Here is a 27,608-nt window from a genome sequence, read left to right as displayed (position 1 = left end):
CGGTGTGAAAACCAGCAGTCACTGAGGATAGTTAAAAAACAACTGAAAACATTTTATTATAAATTTGTTTTTTCACAGCAAAAGTGATTATTAGGCATCTATTCATCAACTTCATCATCTAATAGGTATATAATCAATAATTCTTTTTATCCTGAACATAAAACAGCAGCTTTTAATGTGAATGGTTTACAGAACGAACTGAGTGCCACTGGGTAGGTTCATTTGAGCCTGAAAGTTCAAGAGTTTTCTAGAAAAACCATTGACAATGCACAAAAAAGAATCAGCAGAAATTTTTCTAATGCAGCAAAATTACCTTACTTTAGAATAATAGAGAAGGATCAAGAAAAAGCGTAGACAAAGATTAAAAATTAACCTCTATATAGCAGCAAATATTTTTAAAAACAACTTTAATGTTACCAAGGCTAAATCTAAGGAACTGTCCTCCAATGGTGGACAATTCCAGTGGTGGATGTTCTGAAGATATAACTAATCCCAACATTAATAAAGGCAATCACTGTAATTTACTATATATAGGGAAAAATTGGAACTTGAAAAAGGGAACATTTGGCTCATAAATATAAAAGACCACAAAAATTGTACCAAGCAGAAACTATCGTTTCCAGCCATGTGAAAAGAATACAAAAAGACACTGAATTCCTGGAACCTAGTTAAATTAGAAGCCTCTTTTACTGCTGCTAAATCAAGCCAAACCCCTGCAAATGAAGGTAATAAACAGTGTGGAACTTGCAGTGAATTAAAACAGCTGGTTCAGATTCTGTCTGATCAAGTTGCCTCGCTCACAGCAACTATTTCGGAGCTAAGTAAGAAAAAATGTATAATTAGTGGAAAGACCAACAGTGCCTTATCGAAAACCCCTTTAATCGCTATACTGCCAAATAAAAGCCCTGCTGTATAACCTATGCAGTAAACTACCAAGATCCCGTTCAAAAAATCAATGCGTGGTACAGTATCTCCAGCTTCCCAGGCCTCCAAATCCCTACCACCATCTCAAGGTCTCTTCAGGGACATGGTAGGGGATGAAGTGCCTGAAGAAGCCAGCACTTCATAAGTCATTAACGCAAAAAGAAAAACCGAATAATATTTAACATATAATCTGTACACAGTGTTATTTTAAACAGAAAACCAGAATCACCTATAAATAAATTTTATATGTCATTCTTAATTCTATATCCACAGTTATTCCATCTATGAACATTATCCAGTGGAATGATTGAGGTCTTCATTCCTGGACTGAAGATGTTAGGTATTGATACGTGCACTATAACCTTTAGTTATAAAGGTTATAACTAAAGTTTGTGGAAGGTTTTGCAAACCTTCTACAAAAGGATGCAGTAACTCTCAGAGGTTTTTTCTGTGATAGAACGACTGTCTCATTGATGTGGTGGGGTTGCTATCTTCATACAGGATGGGGTATCAGCTACAAGGATACCAATAGTCACCCACATTATCCATAGTCACCATACAGATCCCTGTCCTGCTCAAATTACACATCTGCCATCTATACTCCTTACTGAACTCCAAATCTGATGCACATGATATACAAAATCTCCTCTTCCAAACACCATCTCCATCATTAATAGTAGGAAATTTTAACACCTACCATATTTCATGGGGCTCAACAATCTGTTCTCCTCAAGGAAATATCATAAACAGAGTGAGACAAGACTTGGACCTCTGTCTACTGAATGATGGATCACGCAGGTTTATGTCATCATCGACTGGTACTTTGTCAAACATTGATCTCTCCTTATATTCACTAAGTTTTAGCATCATATTAATACTCATATTAATTATTTATAATTAACACAAACGAATTATCATTGTCTTTGGTGCTGACCATGTGGTAAACAAAAGACCACAGAAACTGTTGAAAGAACAAACTGAAACAGTTACCATAAAGCCTTCCCATCACAATATGATGAAGGCACTGGACACCCTATGTCAACTTTCCTCTTTTACTTAACCTCGTGCTAGAGAATGCTAGTAGATTCATTCCACAAACATCAGGAAATTCAAGGCATCCCTCCATTCCCTGGTGGAATGATGAATGCCAAAACGGAATTAAGAAATATGCTTTCAAATCTTCCAATTCATCCCTTTGTCACCTACTGCATGTATATAATGGTCTGTTCTCCGCGTTCCTTCCCATCTAGTCAGAAGCAATTGTCGTACCAATCCTTAAACTTGGTAACGACAAGGCACACTCCTCAGACTACTGACCTACCTCCTTGATGAGCATTTCGTGCAAAGTGAAGGAGAGATTGGTGAACCACAGGCTTACCTGGTATTTAGAGAAGCACACTCTGATAACTCCAGAACAACATGGTTTCTGCCAATTTTCCATCGGCAGATCATCTGGTATCAGTAGGAAGCTATCCAAAATGCCTTTCTGTTCTGCCAGCAACTTGTCACTATTTACTTTGACATCAGGAGGGCGTACGACACAGCCTGGCGACAAGGTATTCTAAATATCTTAAAGAATGGGGAGTCGCAGATAATATGTTTGCCTTTATTATATGTTTCCTAAATTACCTTTCATTCTGTGTTCATGTTGGAGATTCTGTGTCAAGTTGCATCATCTTGGAAAATGGTGTGCATCAGGGAAGTGCAATAAGTGCTATCTTGTTTACTATAGCCATCAACAGTATTACTAAATGTGTACAATCAGGTGTTTCATGTTCTTTACTTGTTGATTTTGATATATAAATATTTATTATTAATTTATTTAGGTTACACTTTTTATAGTACATATCTATTTATTTAAATTAATCTTTTTATAGTGGCAGATTCGATATATATATATATATATGATACTATATCTCGCCTTGAAACTTGGTCCTAAGTTACTGGCTTCATGTTTTCACCCGAAAAAAACAAAATGTGTAGTCTTTTTCATCTACAAAACCATTTTATTCCAAAAGTCCTGCTCAATAGAGAGCCAACTGCTATCTCTCTTGAAGTTAAATTTATAGGTTTATTTTTTGACAGTTGTCTTACGTGCGGCCAAACATATTAAACAGTTAAGGGCAAAATGTTTAAAAATTCTAGATATGCTACCAGTCCTTAGCAACACCAAGTGGGGAGCTGACCGACCATGTATGTTACATTTTTATTATTCTTTAGTCCAATCCAGATTAGATTATGGTTGTATCATCTACTCTTCATACCGTGATTAAGATGCTGGATGCTGTACACCACTCTTTTCTTCATTTTGGCACTGGTGCATTTAGATCAACCCCAGTCGCAAGCATACTTGTTGATTACAGTCAGCCATCACTTTGGGATAGGCAGGCCCGGCTAATATTATTCTGCCCATCTTAAAGGGCACTCAAATCACCTGGCTCTTAAAGCAGTCCTCATAACCCTCATTTCCAACAGTATGAAAACCATCCACGTAATACAACACCAATGGGTGTCTGTACCTAACGATTAATGTACATTTCACATTTTGACCCACTTTCTATTTTCCCAACCTATTCCTGTACATATCCTCGATGGACACTTGACCCCCACTAATTTCAATTACAACCTCACCATATATAACAAAAAATTAACTCCTCTAGTCATTCAGCAAACATTTCACAATTTCCTATCAAGAGATAAATCCAGACGCAGTAGTGTAGATGGGTCGTTGGACGTGCTTTTGTTGTAAATTACACAACTTATGTGTTGCCTAGTACATATAAGTAGTACTAGGTAATACTTATGTTACCTGGTACAACAATTTAGGTTTACCTAGTATAACGGTATACAATGCTGAACTGTAGACCATCAAAATGGCCTTGAATATCATTAAATCAAAATATTGTCATATCCTTATTTGTAGAAATTTGTATAGTGCTCTCCAAGCTTTAGAGGATTTGTATTCGACATCCTATTGACACTGAAATACATAATACAATCACTAAATTAAATCATCACAACACAGAGGTGAATTTCTACTGAATCCCTAGCCATGTGATAATCTTGGGTAATGAACGTGCAGATTCCGCTGCTAAAGATGCATGTAACCAACCATCTTTCCCCACTTGAGTTACAACTACCAATTTCATTAATTCCATTAAACATACTCTTTGAAGAAGGTGGCAAGACAACTGGTCTGCTAGACTGGATAATAAACTACTGATGCATAAAAGACATGGCAATTACTTAATACTTTAAGACTCTACATGCAAGAGAATTCGCCGAGAGGAAATGGTTCTTTGTTGACTGCGACTAATCATACCAGAGCTACTCACAGACACCTGATGTCAGCAAAGAGCATACCACTGTGTGTTAAAAATTTTAATTGCGAAGGGACATATGGTGCGTCCTAGGAAATGACAAGAATGTACTAGATCGGATATTGTTACTTCTAAAAAAAATTAACATACTTAATATGATTTAACCAATTAAAATTTTGATATTTTATTATTAACGTTTCACGTATTATTCTATTTGTTATATTTCTTTTAATATTTCAATTTTATTTCTATTATTATCTTAGTTTTCATCACAGTTTTAACCCTATTTTACTAATATTTTAATGCCTGAGAAGAAGCCTCTTTTTATTATTTTGACCCGTGTTGATAATGCAATACGTTTTTTGAAGAACAACAAACACAGAAGCCCAGCATAGTCTGGAAAATGGTTTACAGAATAAGTTTTTAACTCTTAAATGCATATATGCACCATTCCAATTAAAATTGTATATTTGTTTGGTGTGTTTTTTTTCCTATATGGTAAAGAATATATGCATTATAATACTGTACTGTAATTTTGCAGCCATACACGTCACCACAATCAAAGAGCAAATTTTTAAAAGTTGCTTTTTGATTCAATGATCAACATCCTACTCTGTAGATTCATGTTTTACGAATTTTAAAAAGAACAACTGTGAAAAAATTCTGATAGTTAAAAATTATTTTACAATACTTTCAGCATTCAACTTCAAAAATTGTATTGTGAAATAGATAAACAGATATCTGCGTCATTATGGAGTAATGGTAACACAGTTGTTTATGTTTTGTATAAGTGAGGTTAGATTTTGTCTTGCGGTTGTTTTGATCTACTTAATTCTTTTATGTCAGTGATTGAATGTACCATTTTATTTGAATTAAGGTGTTTATTTTGTAGAAAAAAAGGAATCATCTTTAATTGGTTTCTTGGATAAGAGTAAACATTAAGTGATGATGATATTTTGGGTGATCTCATTATCACAAATTTTGAAATACTAGTAGACAGTGATGTGGGGTCTGATGATGCAATTTGCAAACCAACTTCTTTCAATAAGTAAACTTGGAGAATATTTAGACACTACTTATAACCAGAGTGATGTAACTCCTAGTTTTAGTAATGTGAATTTACAAGATTTTCAAAGATGCAAATAATGAGGTTAGATTTGAGAATCAAAGAATCATTGCTGTTAATATAGAGCAGAACTTATTTGTAGATCACATAAACCAACAAGTTTGCAATACAGACAATAGTATAAATAATACAAAAATTAATGAAAGGCCACTTAATAGTAAATCCACTAATATCCGGGCTAGACCAATCTGGAAAAACAAAGAATCATCAATCACTGATTCTGATAGTACAGACTTATCCAATTTTAATGATTTAGCTGCACCTCATTAGTTCTTTTTATACATTTTTATCAGCAACTCAAAGAGACACATATGTACAATGTACAAATTAAACAAAAAAAAAAAAAATTAATGCTTTCTGTTACAACACTGCATAAATTCTTAATACATATTAATTATGATGTTGATTGTTAAACTAGACAATATTAGATTATACTGGAATGCTAATGTACGTAACCAATTAATAATAAAAACAATAGGTGTAAATAAGTTGAAGACTTGCGAAACTTTCTGCACATCTATGACAACACAAGAATGATACAAAGAGGTCATGGTAGCCATGACAGGCTTTTCCATTTAAGACATATTTTGAATTTTTAAATAAAGGTTTTAGAAGTGAACCTATGGAACCTAACAAATGATGAACAAATTATGTACAAGGAAAATTAAGCACTTCATGAAGCAGTATAACCATTTGAAACCCTATAAGTGGGGGTTTTAAAATATTTGTACATGGTGGTACCTCAGGGTATGCATATAATTTTGAAATTTATTCTGGTCAAGAAAATAGCCAGATGCTACCTGATGAGCCCAACTTAGGTGCATGTCCCAATTCTGTAGTAAGATTAGCCAAAAGCATTCTAACTGGATAACACTATAAAGTGTATTTTGATAAATGACATACTGCACTTCCTCTACTAGTTTATCCAGAAAAATGGCAGGTTCATGCTATTAGACTATTCAAAAGAAAGATTTCCTCCAGAAAAATTTAAAAACTCCTCTAGAGGTATATCTTCTGAAAATGTAGCTGAAGTACATGTGTAGATCTGTCAGTTGTTTCTTGGGTTGCAAGTAAAATGGAATGGGTAACATTAAGTCCAGAAAAATAAATTTTTATGTTAAAAAGTGGCAGATGGCCAGTAAACTAAGAATTTCTAGACATATGTTGAAATAAAGTTTGTTCTTTATTTCAATGTGGGGGACCAACTCCTGAATTCTTGAAAAAGTTTTTATTAACACTTTATATATATTATTTTTAAAATATCTGTCGTTTATTAGTGTTATGTTGATTTCTTTTACAACAGCCTACTGCCATGTATTAGAAATCGAAACATGGCTATGTTGATGCTATCTGCATGTTGATGCATATTTGGGTCAAACAATAAAATCATCCATAAAAACATTTACAGCAGAAAAATAATTCTTTAAATATTTTTTTTATATATTGCAGGCTTGTAATCAATGAATTATTTAAAAAGATAAACAAAAAATTCTATATTTAAGGGTTAATAAACAAATTAAATATCTGAGAAAAAGCATCTTACTTTATAGAATTTGATACAGAAATCTGATTGTTGAATAACAATAATGAACTAACATTTCGTAATTAAAATTTTTTCAAAAATTCTTTTTTGATAAAACATTAAATGTTATTACTTTCTTAAATTTTGTTTGAAGGCACGAATATTTGTTTAAATAGTCTAAAATTCATGCTATCCCTCTCTGGAGAAAACTTTTATCAAATCCTATATAAAGGACTGCAATGGGGAATCTGTATTGGAGATTTAAGTGGCTTAAAGCCTTTCATTTTAACTTATGCATTTGACTGAGACTGTTCTATGACAACAGTTGTTCTATATTTTTACTCCAACAAATATTGTTAGGGATAGTCATTTTATAATTTTTTATAAGTATTGTTTATTTAATAGTAAATAAAAATATATTATTACTTCCATACATTACTTATTTCTTACTATCTAATGACACATTTAATAATTGAAATAGACACCTCATTTCAGATTTTAAGTTAAGTTTTTAAAAAGGTTTTGCATTTTTTGTTTTCTTAATTTAATTACATAACTACATTTGAAATAAAAACTGTGGGTTATTTTTAAAATATACAAACTTGCATTTTAACCAATGTAGTAAAAGTTATCCTAGTTTTATCTCTGCAGAAATTCAATAAGCTATTATGAGTGCATGTTCGATGTCTACAAAAAAAATTGAATTACCAAATTTTATTTTTTAATAATGTTTAGTTTAATCTATTTTTGCGCTTTTGCAACATTTAGTCTGAATCCTGCAATCCACTACATAATTAGATTACCAATGGTTTCATTAGATAATTTTAACTGATTGGTGAAGGGAAGATAAACACTTAACAATTTAATTTTAACACTTTTTTTACTAAATTTTTACTAAACTATCACTTCAATCAGTTTAACAATTTAATTTTAACACTTTTTTTACTAAACTATCACTTCAATCAGTTTTCAATCTAATAAAATAAGTCAGCAACATATGCGAAAAATTCACAAAAATCTAAACGTTCTTCAGATTTTTACCTCAAGTAATACAAACATCACACTAAAAACAACTGTGTATGACTAGGCTACTAAATATATACACTTTAATAACATGCAACTAATAACCAAATGCATACATTTTCCCATGTAAATACAAAATACTAAACATGTATATAATAACAACCATTAATATCTTGTATAAGTTTAAATCTGATTAAATGAAAGAGGTTATTAAAATAAAAAAAGGAAATCTGAAATAATTCCTATTTCAGATAGATCTCTCCTGTTTGGGGTACAGTACTTAATATATATAATTTTATACTTTTCTGTTATACAGATTTACCACTAACTTTTTTAAAAAATGTTACAAAAAAAACAGTTTTTTTGCAACTTGAATTAATTTTACATTTGTTTCAAAGTATTAATTTTATAATTATGAAAAAAACCACAACCATTAATTAAGGAGTAATTTACTGCTTGCTAAATTAACATAAAATTATCAAAAATTACAGAATTCTATACTATTCTAACATCATAATTTCTTGCTTAAAATGAATCAAGGTAGTCAAGATCTTACAAACCTTAAGAACCTAACAACAAACTGACAATATTAAACATAAAAATTACTGACAAACATACAAGCAAAAAAAATATATTATGCTAAAAATAATAAACCTACAAAAACAATTTATAGAAACAGCCATACAAATTGCTGAGATTTTTTCTAAGTGAAATGAGGATTAGGGGATTAAAACTTCAGAAACAAATATAGAAACTACACAATTTTCTATATTACACACAACCAACTGAAGTCGCCCTCACCACTCCCTCCCTATATCCTTAACAGCTTAAGAAGAAATTAAAACACATGACTTAATGATAAAAAGATTAACCTACAACTTGTAGTAACATTTTATTTTTGATAGTTACCGCACTACTTCTGGCATTTCAAAATCCTATTTCTGGTATCGGTATGATTGTTAATGTTTAGTGCTGATATAGTTGTAATAAGTATATACTCACTTGAATCCATGAATTCTGGACCAAGACTTGACTAACTACAATTTTCCTCTAATATATGACGCTATTACAATAGCACTAATCAAATAACTAATGTTAATGAAATAAAAAATGTTTTACATTACTACACTCCACTATAAAAAAAATATTATTAAAATGCTTAAGTAAATTTAGCATAAAATAAAGCCAAAAACAACTAAAAATTACATTCAAATACAATAATTCATACACAGACCAATATGATGGAAAATAAATGTTTGTGTACTTGTAAGTGTATGAGTGTGGAAAGTAATAATGTTTATTTACTGTTCAGTTAATACCTCTGATATTAACACCATAGTTTCATCACCATCAGATGCAGAAATATAGTCACAAAACATGCCATCATCACCTTGCTGTTAATAGAAAACATTTAAAAAAAACAACAAAAAACATGCAAATTGTAATATTAAATAATACAAAATAATGAATAAAGTGAGGGGGGAATTTACTACAGAATATAATTCATAAATAACTCAGCTGTTATGCACAATTCATAAAATAAATATGGGCATTTAGACATTTTTTTATCTAAGTATAGTGTTTATCAAATTTAAATCTTTAAAACCATTTAAAATAATTACATAAACTATTTTAATTAATATTATGCAATTGCATTGCATTTCTTTATTATCCCAATCATTTTTCTCATACAAAATATGAGGTGTATTAGAAAAAAAGGCTAAACTTTTAAACTAGCATACGAACCACTCTACATGTTCCAGTGTTGTTTAATGCATCAAAATAATTTAGTTTTCAACCTACAGCAGAGAGTAAACATGAGTAGTAACCTCTAGTTAGATGTGAAAAAAGTGAAAATGTAAGTAGGGAAAGACCCAACCCCAACCCTAAAAGGTCTGTATGACCTAACATGAAGGTAATGTGGATTTTTATTGACTGGAATGGTTGGTCCATTATGACTGTTTCTTGTGGGCAGATTGTAAATAAGGAACTCAACATGGAAGTTTTACAATGTTTGAGGATGTTGTATGTAGAAAAAGGTCTGAGCTGTGGGAAAACTAGAGTTTGATGTTATACCCAATTACAATGCTTCTATCACACTTTATTATCTTTAATCTCTTTTTATTATCTTTATCGCTTAATTTATTATCTCCCATTCTATGGCAGCAAAATATGAGACAGTTGCTGTGCCTCACCCACCCACCTCTTGACATCAGCAAACGTTTTTCTTGTTTTCCAAATTAAGGATCACTTGAAAGGACGTAGTTTTCCAATTATAAATAACAAGAAAAATACAACAGCTGAGTATTTCATTCTAAAAAACACATTACAGGAAACGTTCCAAAAATGGAGGAAATATTGAAAGCAATATAGCATTACCAGAAACTGAGAATACTCTAAGGGAAGAAGCCTAAATAAAGTTATAAATATATTACTAGTTTTCATTACACAAATTCGTTGACACTTGCACTGTAGTGAGCCAAATATGTTACAATTTTGATCTAAAACTCTACTTTCAAAAACTATAATGAAAGTCCAAAAGATGATATGTACAACCTTACAATAATAAGATTGAATATATACGTATAACAAAACCTTTTTTGCCTTCTATTTCTGAGGGACAAAAGTAGCATTACTGTGAGTTTTTTAATAGAGAATGAACATCCTGAATAAAGAACACTCTTTTTTATTAACAATTTTAAAAAAAATTAAAATTACTCTATGGATAGTTTTATAAACTCTTGAAGTTTATTCAAGATGTTAGATAGCAAGCATTATGGATGCATTTAATTGATGTTTTATATCTGGCTATCAAACAAGACTGGTGTAAGATCACTGCTGCAAGTGGCTCTCCCTTTCACACTTCCAGTCTAGAGTCTTGTGATTGATTTATTGCTTTAAATACACTTTACTTAAATGACAAGTATGACAATACTGCTTGCATTCCATTTGCAGTCTGCCTAAGAATAGCGAAAAAAGAATGTAACCAGCATGTACAAGATACTGAATCATTCTAAAATCCCTAATAATTATATTTAAAATTTTTTGATATATACAGTTAAAAATCTAGCTTAATTAAGAGCAATACAGCTACACCAATAAAGCATATGATGAACTCACAAGAAAAAATTTATTTTTGTTATTATTCATAATAATATAAAACCAATAACTTTCATTATTTAACACAGTATAAGTTTAAAGAACCTTTGATATTGAATTTAGTATAATTCATTCACCCTTATGTTGATATTTATAAAAAATTATTTTAAAATAATGTAAAATGAACAGATTCCAACTGCAGAAAAAACTTTTTTTAAGTTATCTTACATCTGAGTGCTGATAACTGGATTAAGTTAAAAAAAAAGGAAAAGATTAGTAAAACAAAAATCTATGTACTGACAATGAAAAAACGCAATAGCACATAACTGTCATACACAAATTCAAAACCTATGAGTTCTGCTACCATTAAGTCTTCACTTTATCAATTTATCAGTTTCAACACTTCTTGAAATAAAAATTAATAAAAAAAATCAGATGTCTTGAGTTTTGAGTAATGGCTGATCAGTGTAATCAAATGGTTAACTGATTTTATTTATTGTTGATGCTTTTTTAAACATACTTTTTTTATTCTAACTAATTATTTACAACTACTAATGATTTAGTTCGTATCAAATGAGCTAATCAAAATTTTAGATACAACCTTGTAACAAAATGTCAAGGATTAGAAAAACTGTGAAAATGTCACTTTCTTTATTTCCAATCACTCATTCTATCCATGTTGTATGTGATACTAACAGATTTGGTGATTATAAATCATACATAAAATATTCCAATACAATGGTTAATTTTCCATACAAAATATCAGGGATATCTAGAGATGATTTATGTTGTACAATCAAGTTCAATATTCAATTAAATTCTATTCTTGCATTCTGGTCTGCAAGCAGGTTTTAATTAAGTTTAAATTGCTCTTTTTAATAATTTACTTGATTGTTTAATAACCAGTCTTATTTTAATAGTTAAATTAAAAGATTTTAATTTACAAGAGCAATGCTGATGAATTTTTAAATAATTAATTAAAATTAACATGTTTTTTTTTCTAATTTAAATTAATCAATGCTTTTACTCAAAACATTTTTCAAATGATATATTTTATTTTATTCAGCACTTATTTATCACCTTCACACATGTGTATTCCTTAGTTCATATAATTATTATTCATTAATGTGCATTGTTTAGTTCATATTATTTTTAATTAATAAAAACCATTTCCAAGTTTTGTCTTGTTAATTTTGTATTTTATGCTGCCACACTGATCAAATCTTTTTCTGGTTTTCCAGATTTTTCTTTGAGTCTTCCAAGTAAATCCTGAGTAATCTGTTTTCTTACCTGTGGAGTAAAACGAAACCTACCATTCCTAACATGGTCTATGTAATTAATATTTATGGGCTGATCAAATATTTTTTTTTTTTCCAATTACACTGGTCAACATGATTTTTATCTCACGAGTACCAATAGGTGTACTTGATGCAGTTTAAATATGTATTTGGAATTTATCCATCACACATTACTTTTTGGTATTTTTATTTTTTAAATATTTTAAAGCTTTTTTGTTCATTGGTCCATTGTCAAGTAAAAGAGCATTGTAAATATGAAATGTGCTAATTCAAAGGGTAGTGTTGCTACTGTTGTGAAGGTTCAGATGTGTATAAACGTGATCTAGTGTAACATACATTCATCAGAATGATGCCAGTTGTGAGATACTAGTGAACCAGTAAACACGTCACTCTGAGTGCTTTGTGTGTCTGAATTATTGTGTATTACATATTTACAACTTGTTTTTTTTTTTAATTAGTCGTCAGTTACAAAATGCCTAGAGTTTGTGTAAATCATCCTAACAATTTTTGTTATGTATGTGGTGAAGTTATTCTCAAGTCCCAAAGGCAAAACCTTACTCCATTAGTAAAAAAAGTGTTATGAACTTTATTTTGGGTGTAAAGTCAGGGACCAAACAAGGACCTGGACCCCACATATCTGTTGTTTAACTTGTTCTAGGCTTGTCACTGCATGAAAAAATGGCACACACCATGTGCCATTTGCTATCTCTATGATTTGAAGGGAACCCAAAGAACAATCTTCTGACTGTTATTTCTGTTTCACAAACATTAAAAGGATTACGTCAAAAGCAAAACATACAGTGACATACCCTAACTTGCAATCAAAGAGACCAGTTCCATACTGCAAAGAATTGCCCATACCAAAGCTTCCAGAACATGTGACATTAGATGAAGAAAGCTCAGAATCTGATGGAAGGAAGAAAATGCAACAGATTCTGGTGATACAAATTTTGAACAAAGCAGTTCATCTGAGCCTCGTTTACCGATTCAAGAAAATCTTACTGATCTCATACGAGGTTTAAAGTTATCCAAAAAACAGTCTGAAATGCTTGCTTCCTGGCTAAAAGGTTGGAATCTTCTTCAAAAGAATACAAATATATGTACTTATCGTAATCATCATTCTGAATTTAAAGACTATTTTTCTGAAGAAAATGGCTTAGTGTTTTGTAATGACATTTCTTCTCATATAGACATGTTGTAATGAACATAACCCAACAGAATGGCACTTGTTCAAGGATTTCTCTAAAGTTAGTTTAAAAGCTGTGCTTCTGCATCATGACAATAAATTCCCTTCAGTATCCATGGCTCAATCTGCTAGTATGAAAGAAACATATCAAAACTTTATATTGAAAAAGCTTGAATATGCAGTGTATGAATGGAATATTTGTTGTGACTTGAAGGTAATTGCGCGTATTCTTGCGCGTCTGCAGCCTGGTTACACAAAGTATTGTTGTTTTTCAAGTGAATGGAATAGTAGGGACAGAAAAAAACCATTTCATTAGAATGGCCTAAATGCAAATCACTCATTCCTGAACAAAAAAATGTGAAACATGACACACTGTGTAATCCTAAAAATGTGTATCTACCTCCATTACATATCAAACTAAGATTAATGAAGAATTTCATCAAGGCCATGGACAATATTCCTGGTTTCATGTACTGTTTCAGGAAACAGAAGTTTTAGTGTTGTAAAAATTAAAGGATTATTTGTGAGTCCACAAATCACTAATGCATGATGGAAAGTTTGGGGAACTACTGAATCCACTGAAGAAATCAGCTTGGCAAGCATTCAAAAATGTTACTCAAGTTTTTTGGGAAATCGAAAGGTGGAAAAATTACTGTAATATTGTCAATGATCTTATAAATTTTGGGTTGTAATGTGTCCTTAAAAGTACACTTCCTGCATTCGCAGCTATATTCTTCTTCCTAGAAAATCTTGGCGCAGTGAGCAATGAGTACGGGGAACACTTTCATCAGGAGATTTCAGCTATGGAAAAGAGCTATCAAGGCAAATGGAATCCTAACATGCTAGCCAATTATTGTTGGACCATCAAGAGGGATGCTCCAACGGTGAAATATAGCAAAAAATTGTCATTTCTTACTTTCTAGGCGAGTCAAATGTTTGAATATTGTGTAGTTAAGAATGCAGAAAGACTTAAATGTTTGAAATTAAAAATGCCTGTCCTTTGGAAACCTTACGAGATGGGGAAAAACCAATATATTTGAATTCAGGAGAGAAAATACTATCAGAATCATATATTTTTCTTTCTAAGACAAAAAAAAAAATCTTTTTTGTTCCCCAGTGTTAACAGTAATTTGATCGGTTTGTTCTCTATTTTTTCTTAAATAATCATTTCCCTATTCATTTATTTAAATTATCATCCTATGTTAACAGTTTTATTATTCAAATCTGGACAAAATCCAGACTGTTTAATTATATGACATTCCAATCTATTTCTTTTTGCAAAGTACTGTCACAAACTTCATTCTACTCAAATTTTTCTTAAAACCTATTTTTTTCACATCATTAACCTACCTAATCTTGAATGTAATGCAGTAATATCACATTATAAAAATTCTATTTTCATTTGTAAATTTCCCATTGAGTATATTTCATTATACTACATGCAAATAATTTTAAAAAAAGTTTTAATTCTTAGGTTTCCATTCACACTTGGAAGGCTTTTTCTTTATACATGAGCACAAGTTCTCAAAGCTTATGCCATTCTTCTTTAATACCTTTATTACTACAACCAACTTTTTCAATTAATTCCTCACTATCCTCCTTTCCATTGTATTTCATTACCTTTGTTTTATTCCAGTAATTATCAAACTGAACTTCTCTCTGAGCAATAAATACATCTCCCTGTACTTTCAAGGTTTCTATCAAAATAATGAATTAGAGTACCTTAATATCTTTATTTTCACTCTTGGTAATTTTACTCTAAAACATCATTTAAGTACATCCTTGTCTCTTACCTAAAGTATAGTTTGCCTTCTAATCTTATCCCAGCTCCAGAATTTAAAGATTTTATTCTCTATGTTATATTATCAAATGACTTCTAGAGGAAATAGTTACTGTAGGTCTTCTTGATCCTACTTCATAGGATTATTTAGTACAGCAAAATGGTATCTCAACCTTTCTGAATTGTCTATCTAAATCTGAAATAGTCGACAATACATTATATCTACCATCTCTTTGTTACAAGTCTTTTTTTATCACTAATGTCAGTTTCTGGAAGTTTTATAAAGTCCATAATTTTTGTAATCCCAGTTTAACCACTGTCTACTTAAAGTAGTAAAGTAAAGTAATTTAAACAATTTTAATTAATATCAATTAAAATTTATTTAAACAACTTGGACATTTTTTTATATACTTTTCATAACTAACCCACAGACCAACCACTGAAAGGTTTTACTGTACTTTCAAAAAAATTAGCCCATTATCTGTACTATGAGATACTAGTAAATTTAGTTATAAAATTACCTATTGTAAGGAATGCTCATCAACAGTTGTCTTGAAAGAAAATGCTATAAAATTAATGTATTTGTTATCAACAACATTCATATATTCAAGAGAGAGAATAAAATTGTATATTTCAGTTCAGCAATCTTATACAAAAATAATCAGAACTTACACTGATGTTATACTACATCTACTAATTGAAAAAGGTTATTTTACAATTTAAAATACTTCAAATAAATGTGAATTAGATGTATTAATATTTATTACACATCTATACTAACAAAAGAAACAACCAAAAAACACAACATAGTGAACAGAGATCGATCTTCAATCCCATATCATTAAAAGTCAGTTCATGAAAAGAAAATACTAACAGTTTTCTAAAAGCATTAACCATTCAAGCAATTCATCAAGACACTGTGAAAGCCGAGTGTAAAGAAGCAGAGAAATACATAATTTATCTTTTCCACACACTAATAAAAAAAAATTGCATTTTATCTTAAATCAATAACTTTTAAGTTTAAAGTCACTTTTTATGATCACTATGTAAAAAATAAAAGAACATATTTATAATTTAAAAATGGGCATCATATAAACTGAAAGCATTGCATGCAGAGGGGAAGTTTCAAAAGATGAAAGAAGATATTATAAGAACATTCTGTGCCAAATCATACAATAGGTTTATTTTATTACAAAGTACCTTGCCAGCTGCTGGATGATGATCTCTGTTTGGAGAAACAACCATTTCATGTCCAGTTTGTAACGATCCCACAGGAGTTGACTGAAAAACAGATAAAACACCTAATTAAAAAAAGATTGGGCTCAATGTTCACAAAAAATTGTTTTAAATTAAGAATTTCTACCACTTCACTGATAAAAAATGTAATTACATTAATATTAAAAAAAGTATTAATTTTTCCTCCAGAATTTTATAGTTTACTGAACAGGATTGATTCAAGATCATAGAAATTTGATTGGTATTATAAGATACACATATTTAAAGTAAATATTACATATTATAAGCACAGGTCTTAACAGTTAGTTATCTTTATAATATATAAAAATAAATAAAAATATATATATATATACACACAGAGAGTGAGAAGGGGAAGGCATATTTCTTACATTTGGCAAACTAAATAAAGTCTGAAATCAAAGTAAGCATATGATTTTAATACCATATGTATTCTAACACGTAGACTAAGCTTATATTCAACACAATACTTAATGCCTTTTTAAAAGTTACATTTAAAAAAATATACAATTGTATATAATGAGTGGTTTTACATCTTTAACAAGTGATTTAGATAAAAAGAAGCCTTATCATGTAGTTAGCAACAAAATATTTTTTGCACAATTTTAATGGCAAGAATGTTTTCCAATTATACAGAAAAGGTTTTGATTCAGATTGAAACTATTGCCAAATAAAAAAATATAACAGAAGAAGAATACCCAAACAATTTACAGATCTTCTAAGTTAGTGGGCCAAGTGGATAGGGATGGATAAACAATAATGCAAAGTGACACTGACTATGGTAGCGACATGTTAGTAACATTAGAGATATTTATAAATCATTACTGTAATATTTTATGTAATTTTACTTTTAGTGCTTATGATGTTTTTATAATCAATGGTATCAAGCATATACTGAGAAGCTTAAAAATATATTAACTTAAAAGATAGTTAACTGCTAGCTGATCAGCTAACAAATTGAATCATGGCACAAAAATAGAACAAAAATTTAAAAGTAGAATGCAGCAAAATGGAACACAAATTGTAAAAACTGATAAAATGAAGTTATGTTGGAAAAAATATAACAAGAAATAAATAATTTCTTTTACCCAAGAGTTTACCTGTACACATAACAAAGCCTATTATTCTACTTGAAATAACTCATCTAGAGGGGGAAAAAATTGTTACTTGGACTTTTTTTAGTGGAAAAGGTAAAGGGGGCTTATAAAAAAAAAATTTGTGGTTATTTAAGACATAGAAAGGTATACTTCCTAGGTATACCTTCCTAATTTAATTCCTAGGTTTCCATTCACACTTGGGAGGCTTTTTCTTTAATATGAGCACAAGTTTTCTAAGCTTATGCCATTCTTCTTTAATACCTTTATTACTACACTATCTCTGACTTACAACTTTAAAGACACAGAAACATATACAAAGTTTCGTCAAAATTAAATTATTTTTGCAGAATGAAAAAGATTTTTCACATTTTTCTTGGTCATTTTGGGGTTATGTTAAAACATGACCTTTACAAAAGTAGATTTTTGCATGATCTACAACTTTTGTATTGAACATTTTTATTTCAACCTCCCCAAATCATCCCTCCACCACCACCACCTGTCACGCATTTATTTTTTTTACGTTTATTATAAGCCCCTTTACAAATAAAAGTCCAAAGTAACAATTATTTTTTCTCTAAGTGTAATTTGATTGGACTATATATATATATATTTCATTTAAATATATTGTATGTTTAATAATTTTTATTTTTCATTAAGAATGTCAATTAACGCAACATTTTTACAATGTTAATAAATGCAGCAAAAAACTTTAAGTGCTATTTGTAGTCTATATTATCACACTCAGTATTTTAATTTTTTTTTAAGTTCAATACCTCAATTTTCATAACTTTGAACTAAACTTGGTCCCAATTTGGACTAAGTTGATTTGACCAAGTGATTTATTTTAATCATTTTTGTTAAAAAAAGTCAAATTTTAAATAATGACATTAAATCATTATGACAAATGATGCTCAATGACATGACACTTAATTAAAAATTATTCATAACCACCCTCTAAAATGTTTAAAGAAAGGGTCATCCTGACCCTCATTGTTTTAAAATCATTTTGAAGATATTTTAAAAAGGTATAAAAGAAAAAAGTCTGTTTATATACAGGTGATTAACTCAAGAAGGCCACCTCTGGTATCTCAGAAAATGTAAGTTTTATGAGAAACTTTAAATGGAGAACATTCCCTAGATTATTCCCTACATTAAAAATATATAAAGTATTACCATTTTTTAAATGTTTTCCTTTTTTTACGGAGATAAACTTCAAATTGAAACTCATGTTTTTATTGCATTTTTGGGTATTTTTCTCTTAACACAGCCATTACGGAGCTGTGGGCTGACAAGTGTAATCTTACAAAAACAATAAATGCAATTTTTTTTGTTGAATAATTTTATCAGCTTTTTATTTTTAATTCTTAAAAACTTTCACAAATTTAACAGTACACTGATTGATGGTTAATGTGTTGCTCTTAATCATTAGTTGTTTATATTGTTGTCAAGTTAATAAATACTTTAGTTTGTAATATTCTTTATTTGTATTAGTTTCTTTTTTGATGTGTTTCAGTTGTATGTATAGTTTTTACTTTAATAATGCAGTTTGATAGCAAAAAAATGAGACATGCTGGAAATTTAGTTTTTAAGCAACAGGAATCCAACATTAGCAAGAAATACATATATACAGTGATAACCTGATAGACATCTCCATTGCCATAAATTACTGGCAAGATTAGTAGGAAATCTACAAAGTAATAGATCATTTCAGAAAAAGCAACATGCCAAAACAAAGTTGGTACTGAAAATATTGAGACTGATATTTTGGCCTTCTTTGAAGCATATCCTACAGTTTCCATAAGGGAAACAAAACATAATACATTTACCTTACTACCCGTATCTTATGGCTCAATATCAAGTATATTATGGAAGTAAAATTACATGTAAACCTGGCATTCTTCACACTATCATGCCTGGTGATGAAGAAGAAAGCTTGAACTGAGCAAATGAATTAAAGAACAGGTTGTAAATTATCCCAACCTTTTGTCTAATATTATTTGGTGTGATAAAACCAATTTCCCTAATAATGGAATGCAAAATCAAAAAACAACCAATATTCATCAAAAGAAAATCCATTAATAATTCACATAATTAATATTTCTTGATTGTGACCTCTGAAAGGCAACAGTCAAGTGAAATTTTCCATAAACTGTTAGTGGGTCATAAACCCAACAATCAAATTTTAGCCGCGGATTTCTGAGGGAAATTTTACAGGAACTCGATACCATCAACTGCTGGAAGACATTCTACTGATGATGTGCTTTTACATTTACGAATGCAAAAGACGGAGCTTTAGCCCACAATTATGGTGAGGTACAGGCATTCTTAAATGCTCATTTCTAAAAAACTGAAGCTATTGCTTGGCCAACGAGAAGGCTAAAACATTTTCCCATTAGATTTCTTTTTGTGGGGATACATGAAAGACTGATTGTACATATCTTGGTATGCTTCAGTGAAAGAAATAACAGCTAAGGTAGTCAACATTTTGTAGAACATCCATTACAAGATATTTTCAAAATCTGTTAATGACCTCCTTTTCCAGGGAGCAAGTACTTACATTTTTAAAATTTGTAATAATTAACACTGTAACCTTTCTTCCTAATAAATAAAACTAAAACCTCACAGTTCAAGGTAATAGTCTTTTTAATGTTATCTTTACTTTATTTTCCGCTTTACTTAATTTTCAAACTTTGAAAAAACCAGCTACTAATACAATCAATTTGCATTTAAAACAGTACAGATGACCATCAAATTTGATTTTACAATTGTCAGACCATAGCTTCATTATGGCTGCATTGGGAGAAAAATACCCAAAAATAAAATTAAAACGTGAGGTTTCCATTTTAAATAAAGTTTGCCACCACATTGGAAAAAGGATGATTTCAAAAATGATAATACTATATTTTTAAGTAGGGAATATTTAGAGAAGATTTCCCATTTAAATTTTTTTAAGCTTACAGGTGTTGGTTACAGAACTGCAAACACTCGCTGGCATTAGTTTCTGTTTTAACTTTGTAACTGTTTTAACTTTGAATATGTATGGTAAGTTGATAAATTTTAACACGCACCAGCTAGTGCTTGCTGATGTTAGTAGTTCAGAAACTAGCTTGCAAGTCAGTTGAGACTGATCTACTGGTGCATGTAATAATGTTCTCAGTGGAAGTTTTAGTGAAACATTATATGCACTGTATTATTATATTCTATATATCATACATTTTCTGTTTTTACTAAGTGGTTTATTGAAATTTTTTATTTAAGTTACATAATTATGTATGGTATTTTACAATGGATATAGAAAAATGAATATTGGAAGTTAAAAAAAGCGTCCTCTGTGGGACATGAAAAGCAAAGAATATACTAAAAACAACATAGTTACAGAATTGCGGAAAGAAATAGCATAAGAATTAAACAAGTAAGTTTAATTATATTTATTACATAAATATTAGTTGTAATATAAATTTGCATTGTATAACATTTGTTTTCTAATTTACAACAAAGAATGCCTTAAATAAATCACAATATTTGTAGCTGCAAAAAAAGTTGCATGATTCCCTGTTGATCACAAACGTTGTGACATGTATTATGTCCAGAAATGGAAGCTGAATTTTAGAATTGCACTTGCGCTACTTTGTTAATACCTTCTTTGTCCAAACTAATGTTGTGTAAGAGACAAATTGTCTTCGTCATAAGTTTAGTGGTTTCCACATTGGTTTTGATTGCTTTCCCTAATATTCACCACATTGTTTTAGCCATTCCAAAGGCACATTCTATGACACGCCTTACTTTTCAAAGACTTTTATTACATGTGATGTTTTCCAAAATAAGTTTATTTTTTGGAAACATCTCATGAGGAATGTTTCTCAATGGATAAGCTGCATCTCCTACCATGACAAATGGCACTTTGATATGGGTGTTCAGTAAAAAATTGGTTTGTAGAATATTGAAATTACCACTTTTGATTAATGTAAAAGATTGGAGAACTCGAAAATACCCCCACTGCTTTATTTCTGAATGCTCAAACTTCAATGCAAACAAATCTGTAATTTGCATCAGAAACAAATTGTACAACAGGGTAAAAATAATGTTTGTAGTTGTAGTAAATACTTCAAGATTTAGCAGGATATTTAGACAGATATGTTTCCCATATATTGCTCCTATACTTGGATATCTCCATGTTTCAAAAAAATCTTTTGCTATTTGTTTATTATCATCGTACGTAAGCAATGTTTTGTATTGCTACAAAACATTTCCAGGTAGCTTCACAAACCTCTCTCACTATCAGTGAAGTGGTATAGTGGATAATCAAAAAGAAAATGCCAAACTATGGTATAAAATTCCAGTTGAAAGAAATCTATAACAAATTATTACATAGTAATTGTGTGATTTCATCACCTAATTATTTGAGAATTAAGATAATTCATTTTGTTTTGTTTCAGAACAAGAGTTTACAAAATGATGGAAAAGTGCAAGAGATAATTACAGACAAAATTATTAATTCTGAACCAATGATTTCAAGGCTAAATTATGAACCCTCAATTTCAGCCCCTTCACCATCCTTCATACATTCCCTGGACCAAGCTACTCCTGACAAAAATGAATCAGCTCAAAAGGGAAAGGAGCTGACAACGGAAAGAGGATCCCTTTATGACGTTGGAAAAAGAAAAACTATCTCTATTAAAGGCAAATCATGAAAATTATGTGCATTATTACATATTTATATAATAAATAAATAAATAAACAAACAAACAAACAAACAAACAAATAAATAAATAAATAAAATATATATATATATAGTACAGTAAGTTCAGTGAAATGGCTAGTACATGTTTTTGTTTTTATTTTAAAGATTTTTATTTTTTACAAGTTGTAATTTTTAATCATTTAATTTTTATCTTTGTTTTAATTATTGCTTTATAAAATAACATAGTTAATTACTGGTATATGTGGTTTGTAAATAAAGTAGTGAGACTGGTTCAGTAAAACTTTTATTTACAATCCAATTATACATGTACTCTATTACCTTTAAAATAGTTCTCTTGGGAAGCTACACAACACTTCAAACGGTTTTCCCACTCTTCATAGCAGTATTGCAACTTAGAAACTGTAATATAATTCAAATGGTTGGTTACATTTTTTTAAAAGTTTTTTACTTTCCAAAATTGTGTCCTTTGAAGTGTTTTTTTTTAAAACTTTAACAGGAAAAGTCACAGTGACTCAAGTCAGGTGAATAAGGTGGATGAGGAACTACAGATGTTTTCTTTGCCAAAAACTCATTAACTGAGAGTGCAGTGTGAGGTGTGCTGTCATGATGCAGCATCCAGATGGTTGGTCTCAAGTAGGAAACTCTTTTCCACAGCCTTTCAAGAATTTCTCAGTACACATATTGATTTACAGTCTATCCTGTAGGCAAAAACTGCTTACGGACAATGCCATTAATATCGAAGAAACAAATTAGCATTGTTTTGATTTGCTCATTTTTGCTTTTTTGGGACAGTTTGAAGTATGCCACTCCTTGTTCTGGCATTTTGTTTCTGGGTCGTACTCAAATATCCAAGATTCATCACCAGTAATAACATATTTTAGATAATCGGGATCACTTTCAATATGCCCTAGAAGATCGCGGCACACTTCTACCCTGTTCAACAGTGAGGTTTTTTGGTAGAAATTTGTTTGTCAAAATTTGATGGACTGTGGTATGGTTCAAATTCAACTGCTCTGCAACCATTCTGACAGTTCAACACTGGTCGTATCATATCAAGTCTCTGATTCGCTCAACATTGTCATTTTCTGACGTTAATGGTCTTCCAGACTGTGGATTGTCTGCAACAAATTCCTGGTCATCTGAAAATGCTGAAACCATCTAAAAACTTGGGCTTGTGACAGAGTGTAATCTCCATATGCCCTTTTCAATTTTCAAATTTTTTTGAAAAGTTTCAGTAGCATTCTCACTGACAAAACTTGATTGCACCATGTTGATCATAATTAGTATCACTCATTTTTGTAACACACAAAAAAACTCATTTCACAAAAGGTTTGTTAACGTCTCAGGTAGCAACAATACACTAAAAATAGTAATACCAAATAAAAATCAGCTGTTCATATAACCATGTTTCCTAGTAACTACACAGTATTGCCACTTTGGTTGCCAAAAAAATCTAATCTCATTACTCTATTTACAGACTTTGTATAATTATTTGCATAACAGGATGTTCGAACTAACACACAAGAAAACCTATTGTTAATAATAAAAACAAGAGATGCATTAAAATCAATGTTTTATAATCAGCTGATATTTAAAAAAAAAAAAGAATGTTAAAAGCATTCAATTTGCTGGTTTTAATATTATTTAAAATGGTTTGATATTCTTATCATTAGCATGTGGATATGATTTTTATGTACGAATGAGCCAATGGTAGTGGTCAGGAAGCTGCGCGATTGTATTTGGAAGAATTTTCTAACTGACAACAACCTAATCATAACACATTCGCAACAATTTTTTGAAAGTTTTCTAAGACTGGAACTCTGCACATTAAAACAGAGGCCAAGAAAGACAAAGGCAAACAAGAACAGTTGCTCTACAGGAAAACATTTTAAATTGCATCGAAGAAGACCCACGTATAAGTACTTGACATCTAGGAGATATGCTGCAAGGGCATTCAACAGTGTGGAGAGTACTGCATGAGCAGTTGTTATATCCATACCACATACAATGAGTTCAAGCAGTTATACCTGCAGGTCACCCAGCTAGAGTAAAATTTTGCCAGTGGTATCAACAGCAGAATGACAATTCCATGTTCGCTGATTCAGTGTTGTATACTGATACCTTTATGAAAGATGGTATTACAAACTTACATAACAATCATGTGTGAACTGATGAAAATCACCATGCCATGTTTGAAGGAAATCATCAGGAAAGCTTGCTGGGCCCTTACTTCTGCCACCAACACCAAATGGTAATAATTATGGACAGTTCATAGAAAATGAACTTACTCAACTTTTGGAAGATTTGCACTTGGAAAGAAGAAATAACTGCTACTTCATGTATGATGGTGCATGCAGCGGTGTGCAGAATTGGATAGGAAGATGCAGGCTGGTACCATTGCTTGCTAGATCGCCTGATTTGAATCCATCAACTTTTATGTGTGGGGGCACTTGAAATCTTTGATTAATTCAGTGCCTATTAATGATGTTGAGACTCTTCGATAAAGAATTACGGAATCATGTAAAATCATAAGGAATCAACCTGGGATTTTTAAACAAGTATGCCAGTCAATGCAAAGGTATCATGTAATACCTCAGATGTAGGTCATTTCGAGCACCTGTTGTGATTTTTTTCTTTCTGTTTGTGGACGTTTTAGATACCTACTGTAAGCTTTTTCTTTCTTATATTTTTTGAAACATTTATTTAAAAAAAAAAATTTTTTTCAAATTATTTTTTTTTAAACATGTCTTCTCATATTAATGATTATTATTACATTCTCTATTCAAAATTATGTTTTCATTTTTAGTAGAAAGCTTGTTATTTTATTAAGAAAGTAACCAACCAGGTATGGTAGTTTGTCCAAAATTAAAAAAAAATGTTTTGATTCTTGTGGTTTTTTAAAAAAAATTTATTGTTTTAATGACATTAGGATTTAAAAATTTTAAATGGCCGCCGCCATTTTGAAAAATATGATTACATAAGGTTGATTATTTTTCTAACAATAGGTCTTATAGAGGTAAAGTACCATACCAAATTTCAATGTAATTAGTCAAACCATTTTGAAGATAAAAATTTAATGTAAAAAACAAAATGGCAACTAGCAGAAAATAAAGCATTTCCAGTTCCATGTTTATAGGATTTTATTCTTTATTTTAATATAAGAAAACTGCTGTAGAAGTTTAGCAACCAATTTTAGAAACACCAGGTATATAAATATTATGATACATATATTATAACCTTTAGTAACAAATGTACTTTAATTTCTTTACTACAAACAATTACTCTCAAAATTAAATTATCTAATAAATGAAAGTTTTTTAAAAGTTTCTGCTCATTATTTCAATTATACTTACCTTACTGTAATTGCAAGTTTTTCATCTGGTGAAATCACATTTTTTCTTGCTTTCTAAATACCGGTTTTTATCAAGTTTAGAATGTAATAAAAAGTTGCCGGTAACATTCTGTAAAAGCCAAAAAACTTTTCATCATCTTCCTTAAGCATTTTCTGTAAACGGTGAAATGCACCCAGCTTTTGTAATATTTTATTAATAGGATGTACTGCTTCTTGTTTTCATTTACAAAAGAAAATTTTCCAATAAAAACATTATTTCTTCACTTAAAGAATAATTCATTTTGGCTAACAAAAACAAACTGAATACACTATCTGGTAGACGACTACTGAGAACTTATTTTAGGCAACACGTGCTGAAGGTTTTGTAATCATACAACAAGCTATTAGCTTGAAAAAGCACTCGCTTAAACAAGAGCTAGCTGGCACTTACAGTCTGTAACTGTCGCCATAAAGATCATAATGTTGGCCATCCTGAGTTGATCACCTCATATATAAAAATTGAAGACTATTTAATTGTTGATCCACCATTCCTGAAAAGCTTAATGCTTTTAATGAAATTGATTTGATTCCTGATTTTGATTAAAAGTTAGGCTCAGGTATTTAATATTTAGCTTATCAAAATTTGTAGAATATAGATTATCAAAAAATGGAATATTTTTTTTCTATTCTATCACTTAAATGTAAATTAATAAAACATTTCCATAAAAAAAATTTGAATTAAATATTTTGCAATAACTCAGCATTTATTATTATCATTATTATGCTAACAGTATCAGGTAACAATTTTTAGAAATGTTTTCTTCAAATTATCATTGACCCAATGCAACTAACAGGGCTGAAGAAAAAGTTACAAAAACAAAAATTCCAGTTGGAAGGGTTAGAGATTCTAAATAGGAAGAAATCAAGCAGGTTGACTAAGTTAAATATCTGACTTGATTTAAGTATAATTGTGAGGAAATTTTATTATTAAAAGAATCTCTTTACAGTTAATGATTTGTGCTCAAAAATATAGTAACAACTGGTACTGGTGTATAGAATAGTGTAAGGAGTTGGGGTATAACTTACTTTAATAAAATTCAGCTTATTAAAACTGGTCAACCGTAATTTGGAAAATATTCAGAAATCCAGTCAGAATTGATTCACTTCCTCAATTTAGATTAAAATACTGTATTTGAGATACTGGCTAAACTTTTACCAAGTGATCTTTTCTATGTCTAGTAGTGTATTGTTTGATTCTATGATAATCCTCATAATGTTTATTTCATTAGGCACAATTTGCATTGCCATCAAAGTATGTCGGTCTTCATCTGAGTTTGTGTAAAACTTAGCTGCTCTAATCAGATCTTAGCAACATCCGTTTGAGCTCAAACATAGGCAATGTATGTAGGATTCATTTGTACAACTGATTCTGTTATCTATCTTCTCAGAGACTTTTATTTTTTCCAAAATAAGTTAAAATCTGTTCTCTGATATAAAGATCTTCCAAAAACAATTTTCAGTAATTTTCAGTCTTCTTCCATTTGAGTCAAACTTCTTTCAATGACTCACAAATGGCCTACAGTGCCTTTATATTTTAATTTGTTTTTCTATGTATGACATTAAAGACTGCCATATAACCTGTTGTCCTTTTATGAAACTATCATAGCCACTCCACACCTCCATTAAAATAATTTATATATGCAATTGGTTTTTCTGCTTTTGACATTTATTTGGTATTAAAAGACTATTTTGGTTGTTCAGTAGCAAATAATGATTGTACATGATACATTTGATTATACAGAGAGATTCATGAAGAATGTTACATACTTTCAGGACATGTACTACCGATTAAAATTGAGTTAATATAAACATAGATTTCAGAAGTGTTTCATTATGGAGTGTAGGCTAATGAAAGAGCTCACCCTGATTTCTGTGCCTTCAGTAAA

The 27,608-nt window shown here is 30.3% G+C and overlaps 1 protein-coding gene across 5 annotated transcripts in view; it reads right to left on the bottom strand.

Annotated features, from left to right (window-relative positions):
- gish (casein kinase I gish) overlaps positions 1-27,608 on the bottom strand; it is a 179,781-nt gene that overhangs the window by 24,266 nt on the left and 127,907 nt on the right. For all 5 annotated transcript variants that reach the window (XM_075382292.1, XM_075382291.1, XM_075382289.1 and 2 more), the window contains one exon: positions 16,479-16,559. In XM_075382292.1, the coding sequence (XP_075238407.1) occupies positions 16,479-16,559 (81 nt within the window). The remainder of the gene's footprint in view (positions 1-16,478; positions 16,560-27,608) is intronic.

This window comes from Lycorma delicatula, chromosome 1, assembly GCF_047948215.1.
Source record: "Lycorma delicatula isolate Av1 chromosome 1, ASM4794821v1, whole genome shotgun sequence".
Taxonomy (NCBI): Eukaryota; Metazoa; Arthropoda; class Insecta; order Hemiptera; family Fulgoridae; genus Lycorma; species Lycorma delicatula.
This window is presented reverse-complemented; position numbering and strand designations above follow the sequence as displayed.